The sequence below is a fragment of the Hypanus sabinus genome, chromosome 14, assembly GCF_030144855.1.
Source record: "Hypanus sabinus isolate sHypSab1 chromosome 14, sHypSab1.hap1, whole genome shotgun sequence".
In the NCBI taxonomy this organism is placed as follows: Eukaryota; Metazoa; Chordata; class Chondrichthyes; order Myliobatiformes; family Dasyatidae; genus Hypanus; species Hypanus sabinus.
In genome coordinates, this window is record NC_082719.1 from 73658287 (window position 1) to 73685820 (window position 27534).

At 40.3% G+C, this 27534-nt stretch overlaps 1 protein-coding gene across 2 annotated transcripts; it reads left to right on the forward strand.

The window, feature by feature from the left end:
* The first annotated feature begins 20 nt into the window (after positions 1 to 20).
* si:dkey-3h3.3 (uncharacterized protein LOC100144568 homolog) lies at positions 21 to 18385 on the forward strand. Of its 2 annotated transcripts, none has more exons than XM_059989436.1 (4): positions 21 to 130; positions 5757 to 7052; positions 12434 to 12651; positions 16803 to 18385. In XM_059989436.1, exons 1-4 carry the CDS (start codon positions 125 to 127, stop codon positions 16870 to 16872), a joined length of 1590 nt encoding a protein of 529 aa, XP_059845419.1. In that variant the 5' UTR covers positions 21 to 124; the 3' UTR covers positions 16873 to 18385. The 2 variants fall into 2 exon arrangements, with proteins under 2 accessions (XP_059845419.1, XP_059845420.1); XM_059989437.1 differs by having other exon boundaries at positions 107 to 185.
* Positions 18386 to 27534: the final 9149 nt, after the last annotated feature.

Genomic DNA, 27534 nt, shown 5'->3' on the forward strand with positions numbered 1-27534 from the left:
TAGGAGAAGGCGCGCAAGGTCCAATCGGCGATGCAAGGACAGGCGCAGCAGGAGGAAGGAGGAAGTGGCTAGTTCAGGGGGCTACGCTTTGTGGACGGAACGGTCTTCAATTCGAGGGCTTGAAATGGAGGTGTGTTGTCAGTGTTTGTGTTTCCAGAAACGGACCTAGAAGCCGTAATTTCCATGTGTGTGTTTTTTTGTTGTTGTGGTTGCGGAGTAAACAACCCAGCGATTGTGATTGGTCAAGTAATTTTATTAAGAATCTCTCCAGATTACTATTGTAGTATTTATGATTGATTTAAATGATGTTGCGCCGCGCTGGCTGCTGTTTATGCTCCAGGTTTTTCAGCCACTGATAGCTTCAGCCTTTTAGGCCCGAGCTCGTTCCCTCCCACTTTCCTCCTCAAAACCTTATCCTTCGGCCAAACTTCTGCTCATCCTTTCTGCTATTTTGGCGCAGCATCAACTTTTAAGTATCCTTCTATGTCAAATACGGGTTCTTAATCTACTTGCCCTGTATACTGTGAAATTGTAGGCCGACAAGGGAATCCACTTGGGCTGCTCTTAAATAGTCCTCCGATTGACGGCTCAACGTTGTTATGCCCAAATCGTTTCACTTTTTGGTCTACAGTACATGGTATGCTCATTGAATTGTCTCTAGGGATAATATGCTGCTTTCTTGCCCTTTTCTGTAGCGGTAGATTCAGATTGTTGGATTCTTGTTCAAAGTCTAGTTTGATGTAATCAGTCAGGAAAATTAGTGATCGAAGTTAGTGCAACCAGCAACTTTTTAAACATTTTTCTTTCACTCAATTGCATTTCAGTTAAGACCAACACTAATTATTCACTTTCTGCACGTCGCATTTTTACTTTCACTTTCTCCTCTTGAGCAACTGCGATGCATTTGCTTTGGAAGTTGCAGTTTGCTGCATCAAGAACTTGGGTAGTACGAAAGAAGCCACTTTGCTCTGGTTTTAAGTTATATAGATGCTTGTTCCATATTTCTTTCTCTGAATGTCATTGCTGACCCAAATTGTTTCTTTCTGACAAACTGGTAGTGTCGATGTTACAGACAGTTAAACATTGCTGGATTTGAAGTAGCATCTATGAGTGTTTAAGGCAGGCATCTCGAATACTAACCCAGTAATGTTAAAATGTTGTCATTCTTGACTCTTATCACCCTTGGGTATGAAGAAATTCTTAACCCTCCAAGTTGCGCATATGATGATTTGGAAATAGTTTTCCAATATTGTTGTTGAGTCTATGATGACCCTTGTAACTCCCTGCCCAAAGTCATTGGTATATCACACAGACTACAGTGGTTTACAATGGTTTGCCTTCACTTGTGATAGATATTTGCTTCCTGGGTCAGGGAGTCTCTTGCTTTTTTTTTGGCAGAGCTTACCTTTCTAAGCACAACAGGGATCACTTGTAAAGATCAAATGGTTATAAGTGAAATTTCCAACTATATTCTTTATTTAGTCTCTGGTCTTAAATGGGAGCTTGTCTTCAGTTCTTATCAAGAGTTAAGAAAGACAATATTTTAACATTACTGCATTAGTACTTCATATGCTTGGCTTAAACACTCAAAGATGCTACTTCAAATGGAAAGCCATAATGAACTTGAAGATGTAAATAAGTTTTGTAAACATGCACTGTATAGAGCCACAAAGTTGCTGGCTCATAGCACAAGGCTAATTGCAGTATAACACAATGGGTTACTTAATTTGGCGTATTTCAAACTAAATGCTGGGTAAGTTGCTTAGTTTAAGGAAACTTGCAGACAAGATGTGGACAATCGCTTAGCAGATCAGTACTTAGTATTTGTGTTTAGGGCAGCAGTGAAGGCCCTCCACCTCTGGCAAGTATCTAGTGCTTCCTTCATCATGTCAATAGCTTCCGCTCAGTTTCCACTACTGTCAGTCATGCAAGACCCGGGTGGAGACTCGGGAATACCATTGCATTCTGATGCAGAAGGATTCTTCACTGCTGTTTCTGTGACAATTTTGTTTTACCAGTCAGTGTTGTTAGCACTGAGCTGAACTCCCAAACATGAAGGACCAGTAGACAACTCTGAATCCAGCCTCTACCCTTTGATCTGTTTGACATGGGTGACCTTCCCATGAGCCAAAGCATAAAGCCCTGACTCCAGCCAACATGGCTCTCTGGGTCATTGAAGCACACACGCCTCCAAACCCAATGACAAGGTTGTGCTCCTCTTGGAGGTAGCAGATCAATAACTGACCTGTTAATGAGTTGGAAGGTTTATGTACTGTGGATACCTGGGATCTTTGTGATGGACGACTGGTTCGTCTGCATCATTGGTATGTCTTTGTAGCTCTTGGAAATTGTACCTATGTTTTGGAAATCCTTTGTGTTTTAGAAATGGTTTGTAATATAGAGGTCTTTTAAAAGACAGAAAATCCCTGTGAGTTTTAAATGTTTTTAAGAATACAGTTTGAATTTAAACATGTATCACTGTAAATAAATTAACTTTGTTACAACTACTTTGTTAGCTGGAAGTTTCTTCTCTTTAGTAGAGAGGCAGGACCCACTGCTCGTGTAGTGGGTATAGGCAGCTAAACTCACCATGGAGAATAGATAGGGAAGTAAACTAGTCTTTAAAGATTGGATAGTTACAGTATAACTTCACTTTAGTGAGGATACTTGTGGCTATCTGTATTGGATTGGAATTAAAGTCTTTGTTTGAGTTTAGAGCTATGCGGTCACCAAACCCAATACCATCAAACGCTGCCAAAGGCAAATAGGAATGAGCAATGAAAATTAGGCTGTGAATGACTATAACAAGTTCTACAGTACCTGAAGGTTGTACGTACATACTGAAGGAAAAAGTAATTTTCCAATGGACAGATTTTTCAGGGGCAACTCAACCATTGATAGCTCTGAATTTGTCAAGGGCATGCATACATAGTTTTCTTTCTTCAGTTTTGCTTGGCTGTAGTAAGTGTCACCACTGGAGGAAAGATTCCGTGGGGATTTTGGCGTTTCCAAGCATTTTATTCAAATATTATTTATATTAAAAATTAAAACTCAGCAGGGTAGATGGCTTGTATGGAGAGTAATGAAGCCACTGACTCTCAATAGGAATTTAAAAACATTAGAAATAACCTTAAATTTGTAGAGAAATGGAGGGCTGGAGATAACAGAATGGACTACCCTTTGCTACGTTGGAGATGAGAAAAGCTTCAATAACGTGGTGGTGTCAGTTAAAGGGGCAGGGATGGAGAAGATGAATTAAACATAATATACCAGTGAAGAGGAGAAAATTATGAGTGCTAGACATGAGAGGCGTGATGCTAGAATGACTGGTCATCTGAAATTCTTGATCTTGATGTTATTATTTTGGAGGACCTGTCTTGAGCCCAGCACCTCTACATCCTTAGGAGTTTGCTAATATTTGGCACGACATCTGAAACTTTGACAATCTTCCATAGATTTGTGGAGACTATATTGACTGGTTGCATCACAGCCTATTATGGAAATACCAATGCCCTTGAACAGAAAATCCTATATAAAAAAAATAGTGGATATGGCCCAGTCCAAAACAGGTAAAGACCTCCCCACCATTGTGCAGATCTATGTGAAGTGTTGTCACAGGAAAGCAGCATCCATTATCAGAGATCCATTATCTGTATCTCTTCTGTAATCTCTATCACCACAGGAGGACCACAGGGATGTGTGCTTAGCCCCCTGCTCTACCTCCTTTGCCCTTATGACTGTGTGTCTAAATACAACTTCAACACTATATACAAGTTTTCTGATGACACCACTGTTGTGGCCTTTATCCTGTATACTGGAGCGAGATTGAAAACTTGGTTTGAATAGTGTCCTAACAACCACCCCTCTCTCTCCATATCTGTAAGGCCAAGGAACTGATTATAGAATTCTGTAGAGGGAAACCAGAAGTCCATGAGCCAGTAATCATCGGAGGATCAGAGATGGAGAGGGTCAGTAACTTTAAATTCCTGGGTATCAATGTTTCCGAGGACCTGTCCTGGACCCATCATATAAATATAATTGCAAAGAAAGCACAACTGTACCTCTACTTCCTCAGGATTTTGTGGAGATTTGGCATGTCATCAAATACCTTGGCAGACTTCTCTCAGTTATGTGGTGGAAAGAGCTGACTGGCTACATGATGGCCTGATAAGAGAAAACAATGCCTGTGAGCAGAACGTCCTATAAAAGGTAGTGGATTCGGCCCAGTACCTCATGGGTAAATCCCTCCAAACCACTGAGCACATCTACATGAAATATTGCTTAGAAAAGTAGCATCCATCATCAAAGATCCTCACCAGCCAGGCCATGTTCTTTTCTCGCTGCCTTCAGAACTTTCAAAACCTGGTTCAAAAACAGCTATTACCCTTCAACCATCAGGCTCTTGAACAAAATGGGCTAACTACACTTATTCTACTTCTGCTGTTCCCACAACCAATAGTCTAAGGACTCTATATCTTGTTATTTCAAGCTTGATACTTATTGCTTTTTATTTATATCTGCATTCGAGCAATTTGTTTTCCATTGATCCTGTTTAAAGTTACTGTTTTATAGATTTGCTAAGTATGCCTGCAGAAAAAAAAGAATCTCAGGGTTGTACGTGGTGATGTGTATGTACTTCGAAAATAAATTTTACTTTGAACCTCCACCACCCAGATCATGCTCTCCTGTTGCTGCTGACCACAGGAAGAAGATACAGGAGACTCAGGACTCATCCCCTGGTTCAGGCATAGTTATCACCCCTCATCATCAAGCTCTTGAACCAAAGATGATAACTTCACTCAATTTCTCTTGCCCCGTCATTGAAATGTTTCCACAACCGATGGACTCATTTTCATGGCCATTCATCTCACGTTCTCAATATTTATTGCTTATATATTTATTGTAATTCTTTCTTTTTTATTTGCCCTGTTTGTTGTTTTTTGCACACTGGTTGAACACCCAAGTTGGTGTGGTCTTTCATTGATTCTATTTAGTTATTATTCTCTTATGGATTTATTGAATAGGTCCACAAGAAAATGGATCTCAAGCGTGTGTATGGTGACATACATGTATTTTGGTAATAACTTACTTTGAGCTTTGAAGTCCTGAAGGCTGTAATGTGCCAAAACAGAAGGCAAGGTGCTGCTTCTTGAATTTAAGGTACCATTGGAACAATGAGGGAAGTCAAAGTAGGGATGGAATGGAGAAGTAAAGTGACAATTCTGGGATTTTATTGATGAAATTCTGGGGTTTTATTCCAGGTCAGATATATGGATAAGAAATGTTTGAGCCAAATACATGTAAATGGGTGTGACTTAGACGAGCCCCTTGGTCAACATAAACTGTTGGGCCGAAGGGCCAGTTCCAATGCTGTCAGGTAGATGTTGGAAAACCAGAGCACTGGAGCCTGATCTGTACCACTTCCTTCCTACATCACCCCTGCAGGGCTATGTCACAGCATCTGTCTTTACTTGCCCATGGTCATCATGGAGAGCTTGAATCACAGATAGGAATTTCTGACTTGCATGATGTGCTTGCTCCCAGTGTTCATGGTATTGAAACACTGATCACTAAAAGGGGTTGGTAAAACTTAAATCATTGACTGAGGTTGAAGCAAACCCAGTTATATTCAGGAAGAGTTAAAAATGTAGAAAAATGCTTGTACTGTACTAGTATTTACACCTGCTTCAGGTAACGTAGAGAAGTGATACATTAGTAAAGATTATATACTTATTGCTTATTTTTGCCTTTTGCAGGTGTTTCCTGAAGTCAGAGCAACCATTGATTTAAGCGTTTTTAAGGGCAAAGAAAATGAAGCACTGGGTATCATTAAATTAAGCAAAGTATTTGAAAAATGTCAAGGTGGCCTTAAAAGTTATGAAGTTATCGATTCATTTGAAAAGATTGATAGAATTCACACTGAATTAACAAAACTTAAAATTGGGCTCTCTGGATCAGGCATTTCAAAGTCCTCAGGTGCAGAACCTTGTGCATCCTTTGAGGAGGAGAACGCAGGGCCCTCTGAAGTAAAATCTCCAATGTCGTCTGATTTCAAGTTTTCAAGTTCCACCAGAACAGAATCCTTCAATGCTTCTGGTGCAAAATCTGCAAAAGTCTCTGGTGGGAAGTCCTCTCATACAGAATCCTCAAGACCTGGAATGGAGTCTGGAAAGCCTTCTGCTGCAAAGTCTTCTGGTGCAGGATCGGCAAGGTTTCCTGAAACAGAAACTCCAATGTCTCATGCATCGCTGAACTCATGTGATCATGATGTAATATCTGTAGACAGATTTATTATGAGTTACATTGAACATATTTATAAGGATGAGCTGCAAAACATAGAGAGAAATTTTGATGTCATCAGAAAAACAACAAATTCTGGGAAATGTTCAACTGTACAATTTATAAAAAATAAGAAAAACATACCATGCTGTGCTGCAAGAGAAGAGTTTGTTTCTTTCTATCAACATATTGCAACAAATCTACGCATGAAAATAATAACACCTAACCTTACAGGGAGAGGCCTAACATTTAAAAATTTGGAAACATTTCTCCTAAAGAATTTTCCAAAAGTTTGGCTTGGGTATAAGGATACAGAACTTAGCTTAGTGGGAAGTCCTGATGATATTACCAAAGCAGAAGCTGCCCTGGATCCCAATAAAAGGCAAGAGAATTTTCAGCCTAGCTCATTTGGTGCCAATACAGTAGACTCGGGCAGGAGGCAACCTTTACAATCTGAATGTAATCTCACCTCAAATTCAGATGCTATGATAAGAAAAGCAAAAGATGAGGACAAAACATGTCCAATTTGCTTGGAAGAAATGGAAATGCAAGAAACGTTAAAATGTAAACATTCGTTTTGTAAGGAATGCATAGACAAAGCTTTTAAAACTAAGTCTGCCTGTCCAGTATGTGGAGAAGTGTATGGAGAGTTAAAGGGAAACCAACCTGAAGGTGGCCGGATGATTCACAGGCTCATGCAAATGCGTCTTCCTGGTTATGAAAAATATGATACCATTGAGATACACTACACAATACCAGATGGCTTCCAGGGGGTGAGTAGCTTTTCTGCTGTACCATCATTCTGAGCGAAAGGTGTGATTACAGAATGTTAGAGTAGTACCTAGCAGCAATTGGCTGATCAAGTCTGCTTTGGCTGCATGAAAAGCAATCCATTTAGATGCACTCAACCCTGACATTTTTTTTCTTTATTTGGGAAGTTAATAACCCTTTCTGAAAGCTGCTGCCTCTTTGTATCTGGGTCTCCACCATCTTGGCCATCAATTCTTCATTATATGATGTGTAAAACAGTCTTGGTTTATGTAGCACTAGACATTGAATTACCTTTAATGGCTCCCCTTTTCTTGTCCAGATTTTCAATATGATGTCCTCCATCTGCCCCTGGCACAATGTATAGTTTCCATGTGCAGCATCATCACAAAAAGTGGCATGAGTTTCTGCACGCACATTGGTAATACCCTGCTTGGAATGCTCCACCTTCACTAAATGTTGTCTAATGCCCAAAGATGAATGAGTGGAGTTTTCTTCTTAATCAAATATTGAAAATAGTGAGAACATTGTTGTTTGATACCATAACAAATTCTGATGCCTTTCTACAATCCTTATCTTTGCCTCTGATCATTTCCTGAAACTGAAATCATCATACAAACGTTTGTACGTATCTTCATGATGCCCAGACTGTTCTATTACAATGCATTCCAAATGGAATATTCTCATTCCTGCATTCAAATCTGTCCATCGGGTCACTTCTCCCTTTCCCTGCAGTCTCCTTCAATTCTTTAATGGATTGATGTAAGGCATCGATTTGTGGTGGTTGGTGTTTTGAGCAGCGACTAATTGGAGATCTGAAGCTTAAGCAGACATACCTCACTTGGGTTTGCTGATTGATTACATAAGGCATCGACTTGTGACAGTTTGGTGTTTTGACCAATGGCCAATTGGAAATTGGGATTGATAGGCAAGAACAAATTTAAACAAGGCAAGGCAAGCTGAGTTACCATTGATGGAGCAGCCATCATTGGAGTGGACAGTGTTAGAGTAGGGATTTTGAGGCTTCAGTGAGGAGAGGCTTGAGTGGGTGAAGGTGAAAATAACTGTAGGTATATTCCCTTCCCCCCCAACCCCAACAGTTTATTTATTGTTTTTTATTCTTTATATTTGCTCAGTTAGAACAGTAGGGAAGCCAAGTCTTTGGGTATATTTAAGGCAGAGGTTGATAGATTCTTGAATGGTCAGGGCATGGAGGGATATGGGCAGAAGGCAGGAGATTGGCACTGAGAGGAAAATTGGATCAGCCATGTGAAATGCCGGAGACTTGATGAGCCAAATGGCCTAATTCTGCTCCCATATCTCATGGGTGTCAAGCAGTGTAGTTGAATGCTCCTCTGGTGGGATGTGGGAAGGCAGGGAGAACTCCATTGTCCATTTTGAGTACATCTGCAAGAGCTGCATCCAGCTGCTGACTTTTCACACAAAGGAGTTGGAGCTGAAACTGGATGAATTGTGGAACATTCGGGAGGCTGAAGAAGTGATAGATAAGACACATACAGAGAGGTAGTTACACCCAAGGTGCAGAGCACAGGAAATTGGGTGGCAGTCTGGAAGGAGTTAAGCAGTGGCCATTCCCCTGAACAGATGTACCTTACCACTTTGGATACTGTTGGGAGGGATGACTGAGCAGAGGAAAATCACAGCGGTCAGGTCTCTTGACTCGGTGCCAGGGGGAAGGTGGGGGCGAGAAGAGGCAAGCTGAAGGATAGTGAAACAGAAAGGAGGTTCTGTGGATGAGAACGAGATTCGCAGGTGCTCATTTGCCTCCTGGGTGCCAGGCTCCAGAACATCTCCGATCTAGTTCTCAGCATTCTTAAGTGGGAGGGTCACGTTCCATGTGGGTACCGATGAAATACAGCAGATAGGAAGAGTGCCGAGGTTCTGCAAAGTGTGTTCAGGCAGTTATCTGCAAAGTTAAAGGGCAGGATCTCCAGAGCTGTGATCTCTGGTTTGCTAGTGAGGCCAGAAATTGCCAAAAAGAGCTAAGGAGTTGGTGCGGGGGTGGGAGGGGGAGGAGATAACAGTTTTTTTTTGTCATTGGGGTCTCTTCCAGGAAAGGTGGAAGAGATGGTTTGTACTTGAACTGGAGGGGGACTAATACCCAAGCTGGAAGGTTTACTAGTGCTGCATAGCTTTGCCAGGGCTCAAACTGGAGTTGCAAGCAGATGGGAACCAGAGTGCTTGAACTGACAGTGGAGAGGTGGAGACAAATGTTGATAAAGACCTCAGACAAAAAGGAATTTAAAAAGGTTGAGCATGGTGCGAATAATGCCCTGAGCTGTGTATCTTCCAATGCAATATGGACACAGAGTCTACAGAAGTGAGGCAAAGCAGCATCAACTTTGTGGACCTATACAGATTACAGAAGAGGAGATGTTTGCTGTCTTGAGGCAAATCAGGTTGAATAAGTCCCCAGGGCCTAACAAGGTGTTCCCTTGGACCCTGTGCGGAAATTGCAGGAGCCCTAGCAGAGATATTTAAATCCTAGGTTAATCGAGGGACATTTTACAATACCCAATTAACCTACAGACCGGTATGTCTTTAGACTATGGGAGGAAACTCACGTGGTCACGGGAAGAACGTTCAAACTCCTGTAACCCTCAGATTTGGCCAGCACATGTTCATCTAGGGGAGGACAGCGTCTGGTCCCGCCAAACTGAGAAATCTCTGTGTGATGTGCTGCCCAGTTACAAATCTGAACCGCAAAATATCAGACAGTACTTTTTTTGAATTTTATATAAATCTTAATCTGAATATAGGGTTAGTAAAGAAAAAAGGAAAAGGGCCTATTTTAAGGAAAAGGTCAAAAGTGCACGTTGGAGCTCACTGATATGGCCATTCATCAACCATTGACCTCCTCCGAGTGTTGTCAACCTTCAGACCCTCGCTCCCAGTTCACCGGCTCTCTCCACATGTGTCTTCCTTCTTCGTCTCTCGCTGACAAAAGACCGCGAAAATCCCTCTTCCAGACGCACAAGAAAGAACAACACCCCTCCTGTTGGCTAACATTCATTCCAATGTCCCCATTATCTCTAGTCATAACCCAAACATTGTTGCTACAGAGAAACCATTACCTTAGCCTCAGCAGTAAAACATTACAGAGAGGCCATTACATCAGCAGTGAAACCTTACAGCCTGTATCACTCCTTACACACAGTGACGGGAAATTAATCCAGGTCACTTCTACTGTAAAGTGTTGTGCTAACCACTACGCTACCTGAATTAAGTCGTCTTATGGTCTTCACAATAATCTTTTACCACTCATGCACTGCTCTGCATGCTCCCTAGCTTATCAAAATAATTTCTCTGAGAACACGGAAAGTAGGACTTCCCTTATTGATCTGGTGCTCCAAAGTCGTCTTGTGCTTCTTAAAGTGCAATATCTGAAATACAGAATTCTTTAATCTAATGTTCTTGTTTTTGCACTCAGTGCTTCTCAGGGGTATAGCTCAGAATTTTAATTTGTGATTCACGGTAGTAGGAATAAGTTTGTTAGTTTGATGAGATTATTTTGCCATTTATTTTCATATACTCACTCAACTCGTGTTAACAATGATGATGAAGCAATTATCAATGGCATTTTAAAAATTAATGATTAACCTAGTATCAATTGCTAAATTTAGAAGACAGTTCCTCAGTTCTATGATGCCTGGCACATAGTGTTTCAAAATTTCACTTTTACTGACCTGACTCCTTAAAATGACCAGACCTCTGGTTGCAGCATTCCCTTTGGCTTCCCCTTGTTTGCCATAAAACGTGTATTTTGATCAGGTATGACTTCTAAAGCAGAAAGTAATGAAAAGGTGGGTTGTGATATTAATAACATCAAATAGTCTGGAAAATCTGCCTCTTCAGCACCAAAGCCTCAAGTATGCCAGATTATCAGACTTTCATAATAATTTCCCTTAATTGTTGATTAAATAATACACTAATCCACTGTATTAGTTACTTTTCAAACAACACAGCCACCTGCACTCATCTAGTGGAAATATGAAGGGCTGATCAAGCTGGCCCATTGAACTCTGGTGTCATGTGGGATTGTGGGTAAACCCTGACTGTTAGCAAGCATGAGGGATGAGCCTCATCTGCCGAAATTGTTAGGGATTTAAAAGCTTTCAATCTATTAGTGTGATGTTCTGGGTGGTGGCATGGTCGACAGCCTGCCCCTGCATTTCTAATGACCAGTACTGTATATTGTTCTTGTGTTAAAATGCTTTTGTGGGATTATGGTGGGAAGTTCCGGTTTGTTTATTGTTACATTTTAGCTTGGGTTATACAGTTATTTGCTTGTGCATTTGTGGGTCACCTTAACCGTAACCAGGGTGTGTGATGGTCACCTTCCCCCATCGGTGTGAGACTGGTTGGGTTCATTCTCTGGGTCATAATGCCTGGTCTGTTACGTGTCCATCACAGTAAAATGGTTGTTGAGTTAAAGAGTTTCCTGGTCTGTCATCATGGACCAACTTGTGTCAACTTGACTCAAATCACCTCATCTGTCACCAACATTCATTCCACGGTCAAAGTCACTTAGATCACATTTCTTCCTCAATCTGAGGTTTGGTGTGAGCAACAACTAACCACTTGACCATGTCTGCTTGCTTTTATGCATTTAGTTGCTGCCACATGCTGGCTGATTAGATATTTATGTTAACGAGCAGGTGCACCAAATAAAAGTGGTGACAGAGTGTAGAAAGTAGCCATTAGGAGGTTTGAGGAGGCAGTTTAATTTCTCCTGTAGTGAGATTTTTTCAATTCCATCAGTACCACATTCCCAAAAGCAAGTTCGGCTCCTTGAGAGGGAGGTAAATACATTTACAATAATGGCCCCAGGCATGAGGTTCAGTATGTCATTTAGGCAGACTGGAGAAGGTGGAATTTCTCTCCCTTGATTAGTGAAGGCCACAAAATGTGACTGGTGTTCAAAATCGTGAAGGTTTGTGTATGAATAAATTTAGAAAAATTGTACCCAATGGTAGAAAGCTTTGTAACTGAATGAAGCCTCGAAGTTAATGACGAAAACACAGGTAACATGAGAAAATTATGTTCTTCATTTGCAATGATCTGGATGCAGGTTCATTACTAACATTTAAAATAAAATAGATTTGTAATTGAGAGAAAAAGTTTTAAAGGACTGTGGAGAATAATAAATGACAGGGCTAGTTATCAGCTTTTAAAAAAAATATATTATTCTACCCATCAGAGTGAAACCAAGACAAACAAGTATGGCATTTTTATCATGCCTGCATGTGGAGATAAACCAGATAAACTTACTGAGTCATTACAGAGTGGGAGAATAGGAGCAGAACTATAGTTTTAATATTAAAGCATGCGGATAATTTTGTAATGTTATTTGTTTAACTTGTAGAAAGAGCATCCACAGCCTGGCCAAAGGTATATTGGTACGTCGCGTACTGCTTACTTACCAAACAGTCCAGAGGGGAGAAAGGTGCTCAAGCTCCTACAGCGAGCTTTCAATCAAAAACTAATCTTCACTGTTGGAACGTCTAGTACCACGGGGAGAAGCAATGTGGTGACCTGGAATGATATTCATCACAAAACAAGTACTTTTGGAGGGCCACCAGCGTAAGTATGGTATTGAGGATAAGTTTATCTTTCATCTTTATCTGGCATACAAAAGTTTAAAAAAAATTGTCTTGGGGAGTCCTACAGAAAGTGTGAGCTGCTGCAGCCTATTCACTTTTTTACAAAAGCAGCTGAATGTATTACTGAATGACGGCCATATTCAATGGATGGAAAATTTGGGAGAACCTAAATATAATCAGCCAATCACTGAATGACTGTTTGCCACCATGACTAAATCTTTCATGTATGTTAGATAGTCTGTTTTTATCAAAAGTTGGATTTATTTACTGCTCTAATAAAGAAGTAGTGATTTATTAATTCTTTCACTCTTTGCAATTATCTAATTGAAGCCCAGAAAGTAATTTACCCATTGTGGAAAATTCCAAAATGCTCACCGGATAAAGTTGATCAACTCTGTTTTGTATGACACTGTCACACACAATAGATTTCACCCCTCACCTCTGTGTTAGTGTTGGAGTTAGGAACTGAACCTAGTTGCACTTCAAATTGCTGTCTTCTTCTTCAATTTTATTTTACTGTCGGCTACTTTTGGTGTTTAAATCAGAACAGCATCTTGCAAAATCAGAGATGATTGAACAGCTGATCACTCAGCTCTGATGCTCTTGCACATTTATTCTGTTCAATTTCAGCTGTTTTCCTGTTGCTGCCAGACTCCAGCACTGGTTGCTTGATTTCGCGTGCCAAATACAGCTGGTCATCTTCCATTTCTCAGCTTTAATCTGTCTTGTTAAAACTGTATCAGAATGCATCATCTCAGTGCCCTTAAACCTCCATTTGTTAATACAATGATGAGGTCATGTTTCACCCATTTCTTTGGATAGCAGGTTTTGCTCTGTCCATAACACGGTTTCCTTTCAAAAAGATTGACTTGATATCAACCTTTATTGGGACACATATTGTGTCATCATTATTCCAATGACTGTGGCATAAAATAAAGAAGATTTTCATCAAGAAGTACAGAAATTTTCTCAAGGTTGGGGGCCTCGAACAAGAGAGCAGTGGTTTATAGTGAGAGGTGAAAGATTTAACTGGAATCTGAGGGGTAACATTTTCCCGCAGAGGTGGTCCATATATGGAATCAGCTGCCAGTGCAAGTGGTTGAGGCAGGTATACTAAAACTTTAAAGGCAATTGGACAGGTATATGGGCAGGATAGGTCTAGAGGGATGTGTGTCAAACATGTTCAAATGGGGCTGGCTTAGATGGTATCTTGATCAACCAAGATCAGTGGGCCTGTGTCTGAGCTGTCTGACTCCAACTTGTTAAAATACACAGCTTCTCAATATGCATTTGATTGATAAGAATTCACTATGTTTCAGGCGAGGACCTTTTATCATAAATCCCAATTCCCTTTCGTTAATGGTTTTGATGTACCTGGCCACACCATAATCTGTTTAACTTTTACTGATGATTTCACACAACTTCACTTTTTTCCCCCTTTTTCAATGATGATTTATTTGAAATCCATTTTAATAACCTGTTGCAGAAAACAATCAACCATGGATTTGCTGCCCTTACAGGAGAAACTATAGAATTAACCCACTTTTTAGTCATATTTTCTGATTACAACCATACATTTTTTTCAAAAGTATGAAGATGACGCTTAGCTATAGCTATTGAAAAGGCCAAAAGATTCAAAAAATGGTTAAAATCCACAGGATCCACAAGGGAGCCATGCTGTCTTCTTACTGTTCCCATTAGGAAGAAGGGACAGGAGTGTTGGGTCCCACAGGAACAGTTAATACCCTTCAACCATCAGGCTTCTGAACCAGTGTGGATAACTTCACTCACCTCAACATTGAACAGGCTCCACAACCAGTGGACTCATTTTCAAGGACTCTACAATTCATGTGGTCAATATGATTTATTTATTTATTATTATAGAACATAGAATAGTACAGCACAATACAGGCCCTTCAGCCCACAATGTTGTGCCTGCCCTCAAACTCTGCCTCCGATATAACCCCCCACCTTAAATTCCTCCATATACCTGTCTAGTAGTCTTTTAAACTTCACTAGTGTATCTGCCTCTGCCACTGACTCGGGCAGTGCATTCCACACACCAACCACTCTCTGAGTGAAAAACCTTCCTCTAATATCCCTCTTCAACTTCCCTCCCCTTACCTTAAAGCCATGTCCTCTTGTACTGAGCAGTGGTGCCCTGGAGAAGAGGCGCTGGCTGTCCACTCTGTCTATTTGTCTTAATATCTTGTATAGCTCTATCATGTCTCCTCTCATCCTCCTTCTCTCCAAAGAGTAAAGCCCTAGCTCCCTTAATCTCTGATCATAATCCATACTCTCTAAACCAGACAGCATCCTGGTAAATCTCCTCTGTACCCTTTCCAATGCTTCCACATCCTTCCTATAGTGAGGCGACCAGAACTGGACACAGTACTCCAAGTGTGGCCTAACTAGAGTTTATAGAGCTGCATCATTACATCGTGTCTCTTAAATTCTATCCCTCGATTTATGAAAGCTAACACCCCATAAGCTTTCTCAACTACCCTGTCTACCTGTGAGGCAACTTTCAGGTATCTGTGGACATGTACCCCCAGATCCCTCTGCTCCTCCACACTGCCAAGTATCCCGCCATTTACTTTGTACTCTGCCTTGGAGTTTGTCATTCCAAAATGTACCACCTCACACTTCTCCAGGTTGAACTCCATCTGCCACTTCTCAACCCACTTCTGCATCCTATCAATGTCCCTCTGCAATCTTTGACAATCCTCTACACTATCTACAACATCACCAACCTTTGTGTCCTTATTAGGTTTTTTGTATTTGTTTCTCTTTTGCACATTGTCAGTTTCTGTGTGTAGTTCTACCGTGAATGCCCACAAGAAAATTAATCTCAGGGTAGTATATGGAGTCATATGCTTACTTTGATAATAAATTTACTTTGATCTTTGCGAAACTATCTCAGCTATCTGTGGGACTAAGGTGCAGTGGGACCCTGGGCTCCTGTACCTCCTTCCCAAAGAGAGCAGGTCCTTGATCATGGATGCTGCTTTCCTGTGGCAATACTCAGTGGTGAGGAGGACTTTACCTTTGGATTCTAACCAATTGTTGAAACTGCTGGCCTTTTCAATAGCTGTAACCAAGCATCATCTTCATGCTTTTGGAAAGAATACAGTTGCAATCAGAAAATATGATTTTAAACTCTATCTCAAAGGAGTAAAAAGACCAGAAAATGAAGTGAAACTCTCTGAGTGCTTGAACAAGACTAAATAACTGCACAGATCATTTATAGGGGAATTGTAGGTGGGGGACAGACTTGAATACAGGTATTTAATACAACTGATAAAGAATAAAGTACAAAGAATGTTAGTAGCCCATTTTTAATCCATAGTTTGACATCTTTTGCACCTTATTCTTCCTTCCTTCCTTAGCCTAGTGGCAGAGAAATGTACACAGCTCATGTATATTTATCCCAAGCTTTGCCTGCTGGTACTTCATAGCGGAGCTGTTTGTTACAATTGGCCATCACAATATTTTGTTCACTTCTAAGGTCTGTAAGTAAATAATTGAAAGAATTGCTGACATGCAAAGGCTTCTTGTGCCCATGCTTCTAATGGAGCTTTGCAAAACTTTTGTATTGTATGTGCTGAACTGTCAGCTTTCAAATTGGCCTTTTGGAATGTACAAGAATATTCAAAATGCTAACTTTGAAAACATCTGTGGACAAGGTTTATAGACATTGGAGGGTCGTGGAGAGGAAGAAGTATTGGGTTTTATTGTAGTTCTATTCTGGAACTAGAACAAACATACATTTCTAACGATAACTAGAAAAATGACCAATTTGTTATAAAAATCCATTTGGTTCATTAAGGCATGGAAATCTGCCACCTTTATCTGGAGTGGTCTTCATATGATTCAGGTGACCCATGTGATCGTCACTTTAATTTCTACAGAAATGACTTAGCAAGCCATTCGTTTGTAGGTATCTCACCACCAACACCACCATACAACATCTTGTGGGGGAGGCAGGAGGATGGTGCGAAATGAGGACTGCCAGCAATCCTTAGTGGATGGGGGGAAGTAGACAACAAAACAATCCAGGAAATATTAAAGTATGTTACTATTCTCCATTTTGTGTTGGCACAGTAACTTAAGAGCTTACTTAATTTTTAGGTTTGGGTATCCCGATCCAACCTATCTGGCAAGAGTGCAGGATGAGCTGAAGGCCAAAGGAATTTTCTGAACCGTATTGTAAAGGAAACAGTTATGTACAATATTCGTGTGTTGTAGGTGTTGCTGCTTGTAGTTTGAAAATGCTTTAATGTATATTGCTGCCCAACAACGATCACTTGTATGCTTTATATATGCATTGACTTTCACAAAAAGCATAAATAGCAATAATCTGATGCATAATTGCAATTTCCTTTTGTGAAATAGAAACTTTATTTGTGAACTTCTGTGCCAAATAGTATATCTCTGTGCATTGGAGTAAATTTACTGCAAAGCACATAGTAATATTGCAGCTACTGTGTCAAATGGCACTGTATTGACTTTTGGTTCATCTTTCCCACAAAAAAAAATGTTGGTTTCAGGCACAGAAAATATCTTAAGAGTTTTTGTAGCTATTGACAGTCACAATTATCTCAATTATTTTGAAAACTGGTAAATAAAAGTAGCAGGGAAAGACAATGTGGAGAATACAATATCAAACTGGAAATTTACCTTAGTTCATTTTATCTGCTCTCCCTATTCCCTATCACACCAATTGTTTCATCTCTTCCTAGAATATCTTTTCATCTCCAGGAATTTGTAAAATAGGGTGATACAAAGCAGAATACTAACTCTTTGGAACAGTTCAAATAATACAAAGTAAACAAGTAATACAAAAATCAAATCAAGAACATGTGAGCAAAATTGGTAGACAGCTACTTTATAAGATAGAAATAAAGAATGCGTACTTTTTTCTAAGTCACTTTGAGGCATTTCCCCATTTGAAATTTATCTTACTATTGCACCTGCTCTGGATTGAATTATCCAGATGACCATAATTACAATTACTTTTCATGAATGTGCACATGGAATAGAGACATTACACTCTCCATGGGAAGTAAATTAATAATCTGGAAACTGCCTTTTAAAAATATTATGTTTGGTAATCATGACTCATCGTAACCAAGCTGATTTTGTATTGTACAACAAGATTTAAATGAATTCTGGAACAACTTGTGCTTCATAGCCCTTGCTCAGTGTGAAATTCTGTTTTGAGTTCTACACTGAAAGTGCATATTATGTATCCCCTATCATTGCTTTTCTGATACGATATTTAATTGGAATGGTATTATTAAACTGTTTATTGATTTATGAATGATAAACATCATATTATTCCTTTATACTTGCAATACAAACATATTGTATATGTGACTAGTCGAAAGAAGCTCAATGTTAGAAAGTAAATCAAATTATGCTGTGTGTTAGCAAATAACCATTTAAACCCACTTCAAACTCTTCGGTTTGCCATTTTACTTGAGGTGTTATTCTGTCACTGTTAGAAATGTATTTATCATGATTCCTAAGTATGGCATACTTTAGTCATTTCCCATTTAATATTGGTGGCAGAGTGCAAAATGTTGATATTACTTTGTAGCTGAAAGAGCAGCACAACCTTATTGAAATTGTGTGAAAAAACCATCTTTACCAATGAGAGATACTTAACTTTTATACATTGTCATGCAGCAAAATAAACTTGCTTCACCTTGTTGGTGTATATTTTGTCTTGCAGCTCATGCACCTGACCCATATTTAAAAAAAAACTAAAAGTAATATTCAGTTCAAAGAGTAACTTTTATGATTCAGTGCGAAACTTGTTTGTAATATTTCACTCCACAATCTGTGCACCTCAGTCTTGTCAACACAATGTAATTTTAGCTGAACTTGGCCACCAAAATAAATTGTATAACTGGTTTGGTTGGATGATTTGAATATTTACAAAGTACTACCTGCCTTGTAGCTCTGCATTGAATATCTATCATAAATTATCACCCACTATAATCAGTCTGTATAAAAGATGACTCAAAATTCCTTCAAGCTAGTTAAGTGCAAAGGAATGGATACAGTGATATTTACTAAATCGTAGTTGGTCATAAGTTGATAAAGCTGCTTTATGCAATTCACCATGCCAGATAGTTTAGACTCAGTTTTCACGTTCTTATGTTTAAATTCTTAAAGATTTGGATTATAGTTGTTAACACATGTTCAGTTTTGCATGATGTGTGATATCTTAAATAGCCAATGCGAAAAATGGTGAATTAACTTAAATTTAGAGTAAGGCTATTCCACTGTCTCTATATTAGAAAGTATTTGGTTACTGTGAGACCAGCTGATGATCAACATTTGGAATAAAGTCTTTTGCCCCCTCAGTGTTGCTTTAATTATCAGAAGATAGTTTGCTAATTGGTGACCTAATTTGAGAAATCTTCATTCATTTAATTTTTGCCAATGCCTTTGGTTAATAAAACATACCCATGATGGGTTACAGATTGACCACTGAGTCGGGATCAATTATTATTTGTAAAATGCATTTCCAAATTTCTGTACCGTTTTTATGTGAAGTGTTCGCTAATCACATTTGTCCCCTCTTCATCTAGTCTATCCAGTTACTATAGTATAGTAGCACTCACATCTATAGTGCTGAAATGTTTTGAAAGCTTGGTCTTGGCCTGAATCAAGTCCTTCCTCAGCAAGGACATGGACCCACTACAATTTGCCTGTTGCCACAATAGATCTACGGCAGACGCAATCTCAGTGGTTCTTTACCAGGCCTTAGATCACCTGGACAATACAAACACCCATATCAGGATGCTGTTCATTGACTATAGCTCAGTGATTAACACCATCACTCCTACGGTCCTGATCGGTAAGCTATGGAACCTGAGTCTCTGTACCTCCCTCTGCAATTGGATCCTCAGCTTCCTAACCAGAAGACCACGATCTGTGCGGATTGGTGTTAATAACTGTTCCTCGCTGACGATCAATACTGGTGCACCTCAGGAATGTGTGCTTAGCCAACTGCTCTACTCGCTCTATAGCCATGATGGTGTGGCTAGACATTGCTCAAATGTCATAAGTTTGCTGATGATGCAGCCATTGTTGGCAGAAGCTTAGTTGGAGATGAGAGGGTGTACAGGAGCGAGATATACCAGCTAATTGTACGGTGTTGCAGCAAAAACCATGCCCTCAATGTCAATAAGACCAAAGAGGTGACTGTGGACTTCAGAAAAGGGTTGTATGAGGGATCACAAATTAATCATAGAGGGATCAGATGTGGAGTAAGTAATTTCATGTTCATGTTCTCTGAGGATCCAACCTGGTCCCAAATCTCAATGCAGCTATAAAGAAGGCAAGTCATTGGCTATATTTCACTCAGAGTTTGAGGAGATTTGGTTTGTCGCCTAAGACACTCAAACTTCTACAGAAGTACCATGAAGCACCTTCTGACAGGCCGTATCACTGGTTTGGGGAAGCTATTTTACAGGATTGAAAGAAGCTACAGAAAGTTGTAAAATTAGCTCCATCTGAGGTGCTAGCCACCATAGTATCCAAGACATCTTCAAGGAGTGGTATCTTGGAAAGGCAGCGGCACCATTAAGGACGGCTATCACCCAGGACATGCCCTCTTCTCATTGTTAGGATGTACCGAAGCCTGAAGGCACACACTCAGCGATTCAGGAACAGTTTCTTCCCCTTTGCCATCCTACTTTTAAATGGACATTGAACCCATGAACACGACCTCACTTTTTTATTTCTGTTTTTGCACTATTTTTAATTTAAATATTTAATGTGTGTGCGTGTGTGTGTATATATATATAACTGTAATGGAGTAATGGATATACTGCTTCCTGTGTAATCATGTATTGCATTGCCCTTCTGACACTAAGTTAACAAATTTCATGGCATATGCTGGTGATATTAAACCCCATTCTGATTCTAGACGCCCCAACTAACAGGGGTTGTTTATCATTACGCTCTATCTGATCTAATTTATATGTAGGACTATCCTTCTGTTTTCTATCTCCATTGTATTCTATGTTGTGTGTTTATTATGTAGTCACGTGGGTGAGGGTGTTTAAAAGCAAAAAGGTTTAGTAACATATTCTCAGCAGTTTAGAACTGGGGACCGTTGGGCATCATATCATTTGTTTAATTATATCTCTTAATTACATTTGAGATCACTTAACTTCGCTTAGGTACGTTTAATATTGCTAGTTTTAGTTTCACAAGTTTCATCACTTCAACATTGTATGTTTTACAAGCAAGAGAAAGTCTGCAGATGCTGGAAATCTGAGCAAAACGTTTATGTTGGAGGAACAACACCTTATATTCTAAAGGGAAAAGTTGGGGGTTGGTGGTCAGTAAGCTGCAAGAAAGGCTCAATGGTAAGATTAACAAGTGAGACGGCTACACACCCGGTGTTTGAGAATGTATACAGCGCTATATCACTCGCAGTAAGCACAGTGAACAAAACGAAGTCACAAATTCATTCTAAGGCTAAAGGATGCAGCTTTGCCACCGGGGAAAGTAAAGCTAAAACTGAGACAGGACTAAATGAAAGGGAGATGGTTTTGTCTCCCAAAAGTGTCTGTTTGTTCTGCTAGGATGAACATACTTTGGATTCATGCTCTCGGCTGGAGAACGTGGTTCATAATGAGAATATTGCCTTCCTAAAAAAAGGTGGCGTCTGTTTTGGTTTGTGTACGAGGCACGTCAGCAGTGATTGCGGGAAGCGTCTTTCAAGCAAGGTATGCAGTGGCAAGCATCCCAGCATGGTTCATATTCCCTCTGAAGAAAAGGGTGTAGATCGGAAACAAGCTGTGAAAGAATCTAACACAGCAGCGAGTCATGCCCTGGAGTCTAATGGCCTTACGGGAGCTAGCAATCATGATTGAAAGCTTCCTATAATTCCAGTTTAGGTTAAGTGTAACAAGACAGTAGTTACTTATGCTTTGCCAGATCAAGGAAGCACAACAGTGTGTTCTGTTCAGTGAGCCTCATGAACAAGCTCAACCTGACTGGAAAAATAACACACACTCTTAAGCACCATGGGTCAAGAGAAGGTTGTGATGTCGTTTCAGAATTAGAAATTGCGGGGTGAGATAATGTGAAATACTGTGAATTGCCTATTATCTGTATGTAGGAAAGTATGCCTGTCACAAAAAGGAACATTCCTCGTCAGAGGAATGGGGTCACCTGAAGCATATTCATTTGCCAGAAATTGAACTGCTGATCGGGGTGAATGTTCCTAAAGCACTGGAGCCATTGCCAGTGATACAAAGTGTTAATGATGGGCCCTATGCAAATAAAATAATGCTGGGTCGGTCTGTTAATGGATCATTGAAAGGAAACCATCGTGGTGGAAGAGATTACGCTCAGTCTGAGCTAACAGTTAATGGAACTTCAGTTTTGAACTTCGATAAGCTTTTACAGCAGTAGTTTAAGACAGGTTTCCCTGAATGCAGTCAAGAGGAACAACCTGGTTTGTCAAGAAGTTCACAGTCCAGCAGAAACCGCTTACCAGAAAGACTTAAGTGTGAACGTTTTCTGAGTTTTGGTAATAAGTGGTTGAAATTATAATAATTACGGGGCTGGAATGTAGGCTTCTGTTTTCGATCTGCCTTCTGTGTTGTGCGTTTCTTATGTTAATTACCACAATTAACTCACGTGAGTATGGGTGATGTTAATTCAAAGGGTTTAGTTACGTATTCATGCTTTGCTCTTGGCAGTTTAGAGCTGGGCGTTATCTCTTTTGTTGATTACTTAATTTTGCTTAAGTCGTTTAATGTCACTAGTTTTAGTTTCAGTAAGTTTCATCGTTTCAAGATTGCATGTTTTGCGAATATATTTCTTTAACTTTTGGAACATTATTATTGGATTGATCAGAGGGAGCGTCAAACAAAATTAATCCCCATGTGGTTTTCAGCAGTGGCACTGGTATGTTCAAGCTGCCTCTATCTAATATGTTGAAGAAATTGCTCAAAATATCCATGCCAAAATTTGATAAATTCATGATGCAGAGCCTAAGGCTGAAATCTCAGTCCTAAACTGCAGTGCCCAAATTTCATGTGATCTAAACACGGGTGTTTGTATAGGTCAGGAGTTCCCAACCTGGGTTCCATGTCCTCTAGTTAGTGATAAGGCTCCATGGCATAAAAAATGGTTGGGAACCCCTGCTATAGGTATAAAACAACCTACTTTGTGCATCCACTTGCCTCTTTTCTCTTTTACGATGTATTCACACCACGAGTGATTTATCATAGAAAATTAGCGGACCAGTATATTCTGAGGAAGTGCGTGCAGTCCCAGAGAGAACATATGAACCTCACAAACTACCCAATGTCAGGATTGAACTTGGGTCATTGGAGCTTTGATACAACTCTGCGCTGCCCCTAAACATTAACTATGCATTACAACACAGAGGAGTGCATTTCTGAGTCAACTCCTGAACAATCTTACCCTGCCTCCCGATTTTTCTGTCGTCCTGTGATGATTTTACCAGAGGCCATCAAGCCCCTTTCGGATTCTTTATCCACCTATTGTATTCAAGTTCTCAGCATGCCATTTACCTTTTTAGTATTTGCCATGACATTTATTTTTAAGATTTTAAGCCAAAATAAATTAAGGATGTTGAACTGATAAAGACAAATTCAAACAATTGAGAAGTAGGAGTGCTCCAGCTAATCTTGACCATGATGAGTAAGAATTTTCAGTTGGCTTTCTACAGCTTCTAATGAAGTTGTACCTGATGAACAACTCCACATTAATGCTCTTATGCATCCCTGCTCTTATATTCTAGACCTGATGCAAACAAAGCTAACATTGCTTTTGCCTTCCTCACCACTGACTCAACCAGCAAATTAACCTTTAAGGTGTTCTGCACAAGGACTCCTAAGTCCTTTTCAATTTCAGATTTTTGGATTTTCTCCCTGCTTTAGAAATTAGACTGCACATTTATTTATTTTACCAAAGTGCATGACCATCGTTGCTCTTCTATCATCCCTGCCAGCATCTCCTTCCAATTTTGACAAACTCCTCTCTCATACCATTGTAATTTCCTTTACTCCACTGAAATATTGCTATGTATCAACTTTCAAGTTGAACTCAATCATGTTGTGATCACTGCCTCTTAAGGGCTTCTTTACCTTAAGCTCCCTAATCACCCCTGGTTCTTTACACTACACTCCAGTATAGCTGATCCTCTAGTAGGCTCAATGACAAACTAGTCCTAAAAAGCCATATAGCAGGCAATCAACAAATTCTCTCTCCTGAGATCCATTCATCACTAACCTGATTTTTCCAATAGATCTGCATGTTAAAATCTCCTATGACTATCATAACATTGTTCTTTTGATATGCTTTTTTTTATTTCCCACTGTAATCTGTAGTCCACATCCCAGATACTGTTTGGAGGCCTTCCATAAGCACCCTTTTACCCTTGCAGCTTCTTAACTCAACCCACAAGTATTCAACATTTTCCAATCCTATGTCACTTCTTTCTAAAGATTTGATGCCATTCTTTACCAGCAGAGCCACGCTACCCCCTCTGATTACCTTTCTATCCTTCTGATACAATGTGACTTTGGACATTCATCTCCCAACCGCAACCATCCTTCATCCATGATTTAGTGATGGTCACAACATCATACCCGACAATCTGTAAAAGTGCAACAAGAACACCCACCTTATTATACTCTGCATTAAGATATAACACTTTGAGTACGTTATTTGCTACCCTTTTTGATTCTGCATCCCTAATGCACTGATACTCACCCTGCTGGTCGCAATTTTGTCTTAGCATCTGACTGCATGCTATTTTTGATTTTTACCATCCATGAGTTCCTTCACTCTGGTTCCCATCCTCCTGCCAAATTAGTCTAAACCCTCTCCAACAGCTCTAACAAACCTGCCCACAAGAATACTGCAACACACACAAAATACTGAAGATACTTAGCAGACTAGGCAGCATCTCTGGAAAGGGTAACCAGTCAATGTTATAGTCTGAAACTCTTCATCGGGCTTAGTAAATAAGATGAGAAGTTAGAGCACGAACGCAGGGGGTGGGGGTGGATGGGAGGAAGAAGTACAAGGTGGTAGGTGAAACAGGGACTGGGGGAGTGATGAAGTAAAGAGCTGGGAAGCTGATGATTGAAAGAGATAAAGGGCTGGAGAAGAGGGAATCTGATAGGAGAGAGCAGAAGACCATGGAAGAAAGGGAATGGGAAGGAGCACCAGAGGAAAGTGATAGGCAGGTAAAGAGACAGTGAGAGAGGGAAACAGGAATGGGGGAATGGGGGGGGGGGGTGGTCATTTACTGGAAGTTCAAGAAATCGATACTCATGCCATCAGGTGGAAGGCTACCCAGGTGGAATATAAGGTGTTCTGTTTCCCAACCTGAGTGTGGCCTCATCACAACAGTAGAGGAACCCATGGACTGACATGTCAGAATGGGAAGTAGAATTGAAGTGGGTGGCCACCAGGAGATCCTACCTTTTTGGTGGATGGAGTGTAGCTGTTTGGTGAAGCAGTCTCCTAATCTGTGTTGGGTCTCACCAATATACAGGAGGCCACACTACAGTAGATGACTCCGACAGACTCACAGGTGAAGTGTCACCTTCACTGGAAGGGCTGTTTGGGGCTCTGAATGGTAGTGAGGGAGAAGCTGTGGCTCTTTTGCCACTTGCAAGGGTAAGTGCCAGGAGGGAGATCAGTGGGGAAGGACGAATGCACAAGGGAGTTGCATAGGGAACAATCCCTGCGGAAAGCAGAAAGTGCGGTGGGAAGGAAAGATGTGCTTAGTGGTGGAACCAGTTGGAGATGGTGGAAGTTATGGAGAATTATGTGCTGGACGTGGAGGTAGTGGGAGGTAGGTGAGGCTAAGAGGAACCCTATCCCTGATGAGGGATGGAGTGAGGGTAAACATGCGTGAAATGGAAGAGATGTGGGTGAGGGCAGCGTTGATAGTGTCCTTGTTTTCCAGCATATGTGAAGCTTTCTCTTAAACTTGAGAGTGATTTAGTTCAATATTTTTAACTACCTCTTTGGATGTTGTACGATTACTGGTGTAGTAATGTTATTGTTAATTTACTTGCATGGACAGTGGAGTTTCCCTCCAGGAAGCTTTGCAATAATGTCCATTGAGCTCCAACACAGGGAAATGAACTGAAAGTGGCTGAAAATTCACTGTGGAAACCTGAAAAGTAAAGCAAATCATCACCTATTATCACTGATTGAACAGCTTTTGTTTTGTTGTGAAGTGCCGGACCTTTACTGATTAAATGTCTATGATGGCATGAGTGAAAACAAATATTGATCAGACATAAATGCTGCATATCGTGAATACAACCAAATTGCAATACATTCTGTTGCTCCTTCAGTTAAAGACAAATCATTGGTGGGTCTTGTGGCATCTGTGGAAGCAAAGGTATGTGTAATATTTTGGGTTGAGATCCTTCATCAGGACTCATTGATCTAAATCAGAACTGAGAAAGGTGTGGACAGTTTAAAGACAGTGATTTCTTTAAATAATTATATATCCTCTTAGAACTCTTAATTGTTGCTGGGCAAGTGTAAATACAGTAATGTCTATTCTGAGCAGGCCATCCTGTTGGGTCCACAAATGCTGTTTGACATGCTGAATTTGTTCCAGTAGTTTTGCTCCATATTGCAGCATATGCAGTCTCTTATACCTCAGTTATTCCTTGTTGTCTGTGATATTACGGGTGGATCCCTGCAGGTATATACTCAGTGGCCACTGTACTAAATACCTCCTGAAGCTAATAAAGAGGCCAATGAGTGTACTATGTTTCTGGTCTTCTGCTGCTGTAAAGCATCCACTTCAAGGCTCGACACCTTGTGCATTCAGAGACACTCTTCTGCACTCTGCTGTTGTAACACATGGTTAGGTTGCCATGGTAATGTTGTGGTTAGTGCGACGCTATTATAGCTTGGGGTGTTTCAGAGAAGGATTTCAATTCCCTTGCCATTTTGTAAGGAGTCTCTGCATCCTCCCTGTGGAGCATGTGTGTCTTCTTCAGGTCCTCCAGTTTCCTCCCACAGTCCAAAGATGTACATGGTTGGTTGATTGGTCTTTGTAAATTATCCTGTGATTAGGTTAGGGTTAATTGGGTTTCCTGTGGCGGTATGGCTTGAAGGACCTACTTAGCGCAGTATTGCTAAATACTGAATACTGTAAATAAAATTTGAGCTGTTATCACCTTTCTATCAACTTGAACCAGGTTGGCCATTCTCCTCTGACCTCTCTCATTAACAAGGCATTTTCACCCACAAAACTGCAGTTTACTGATTGTTTTTTTTTTGCACCATTCTCTGTAAACTTTAGAGACTGTTGTTAAGTGAAAATCCCAGGAGATCAGCAGTTTCTGAGACACTCAAACTGCCGTCCTTGGCAGCAATAATCATTTCATAGTCAAATTCACTTAAGATCATATTTCTTCCCCATTCTGATGTGTGGTCTGAACAACTGAACCTCTTGACCATGCCTGCAAACTTTTCTGCACCGAGTTGCTGCCACATGATTGCTAATTAGTTATTTGCACTAATGTACAGGTGTCCCTAATAAAAATGGCCACTGGGTGTATGATCCTTTATCTCACACTTTGCAAGTTTGTGCAGCCTGCTGCTCCATTCTTCATTTATTCTGGAATGCACCCTCAATCCACATCTTCAGTGGAAGTCAACGTGTGGAGCTTCCATGCATTTTTCCAGAAAAAAATAATTCTGCCTAATCTCTGTTTAATAAATTCTGCCAATCAGTAATTAACCTCAAAATTACATGTGTGAAATTTATAATCTGATCCTGCCTCCCTCTCACGGACACACCACTTATCCACTATAA

Bases quoted from the DNA above. Each gene is read 5' to 3' on its own strand.
- si:dkey-3h3.3 (XM_059989436.1), top strand. The intron at 7,053-12,433 runs GTGAGTAGCTTT...TTTAACTTGTAG, and splicing joins TACCAGATGGCTTCCAGGGG to AAAGAGCATCCACAGCCTGG. The intron at 12,652-16,802 runs GTAAGTATGGTA...CTTAATTTTTAG, and splicing joins ACTTTTGGAGGGCCACCAGC to GTTTGGGTATCCCGATCCAA.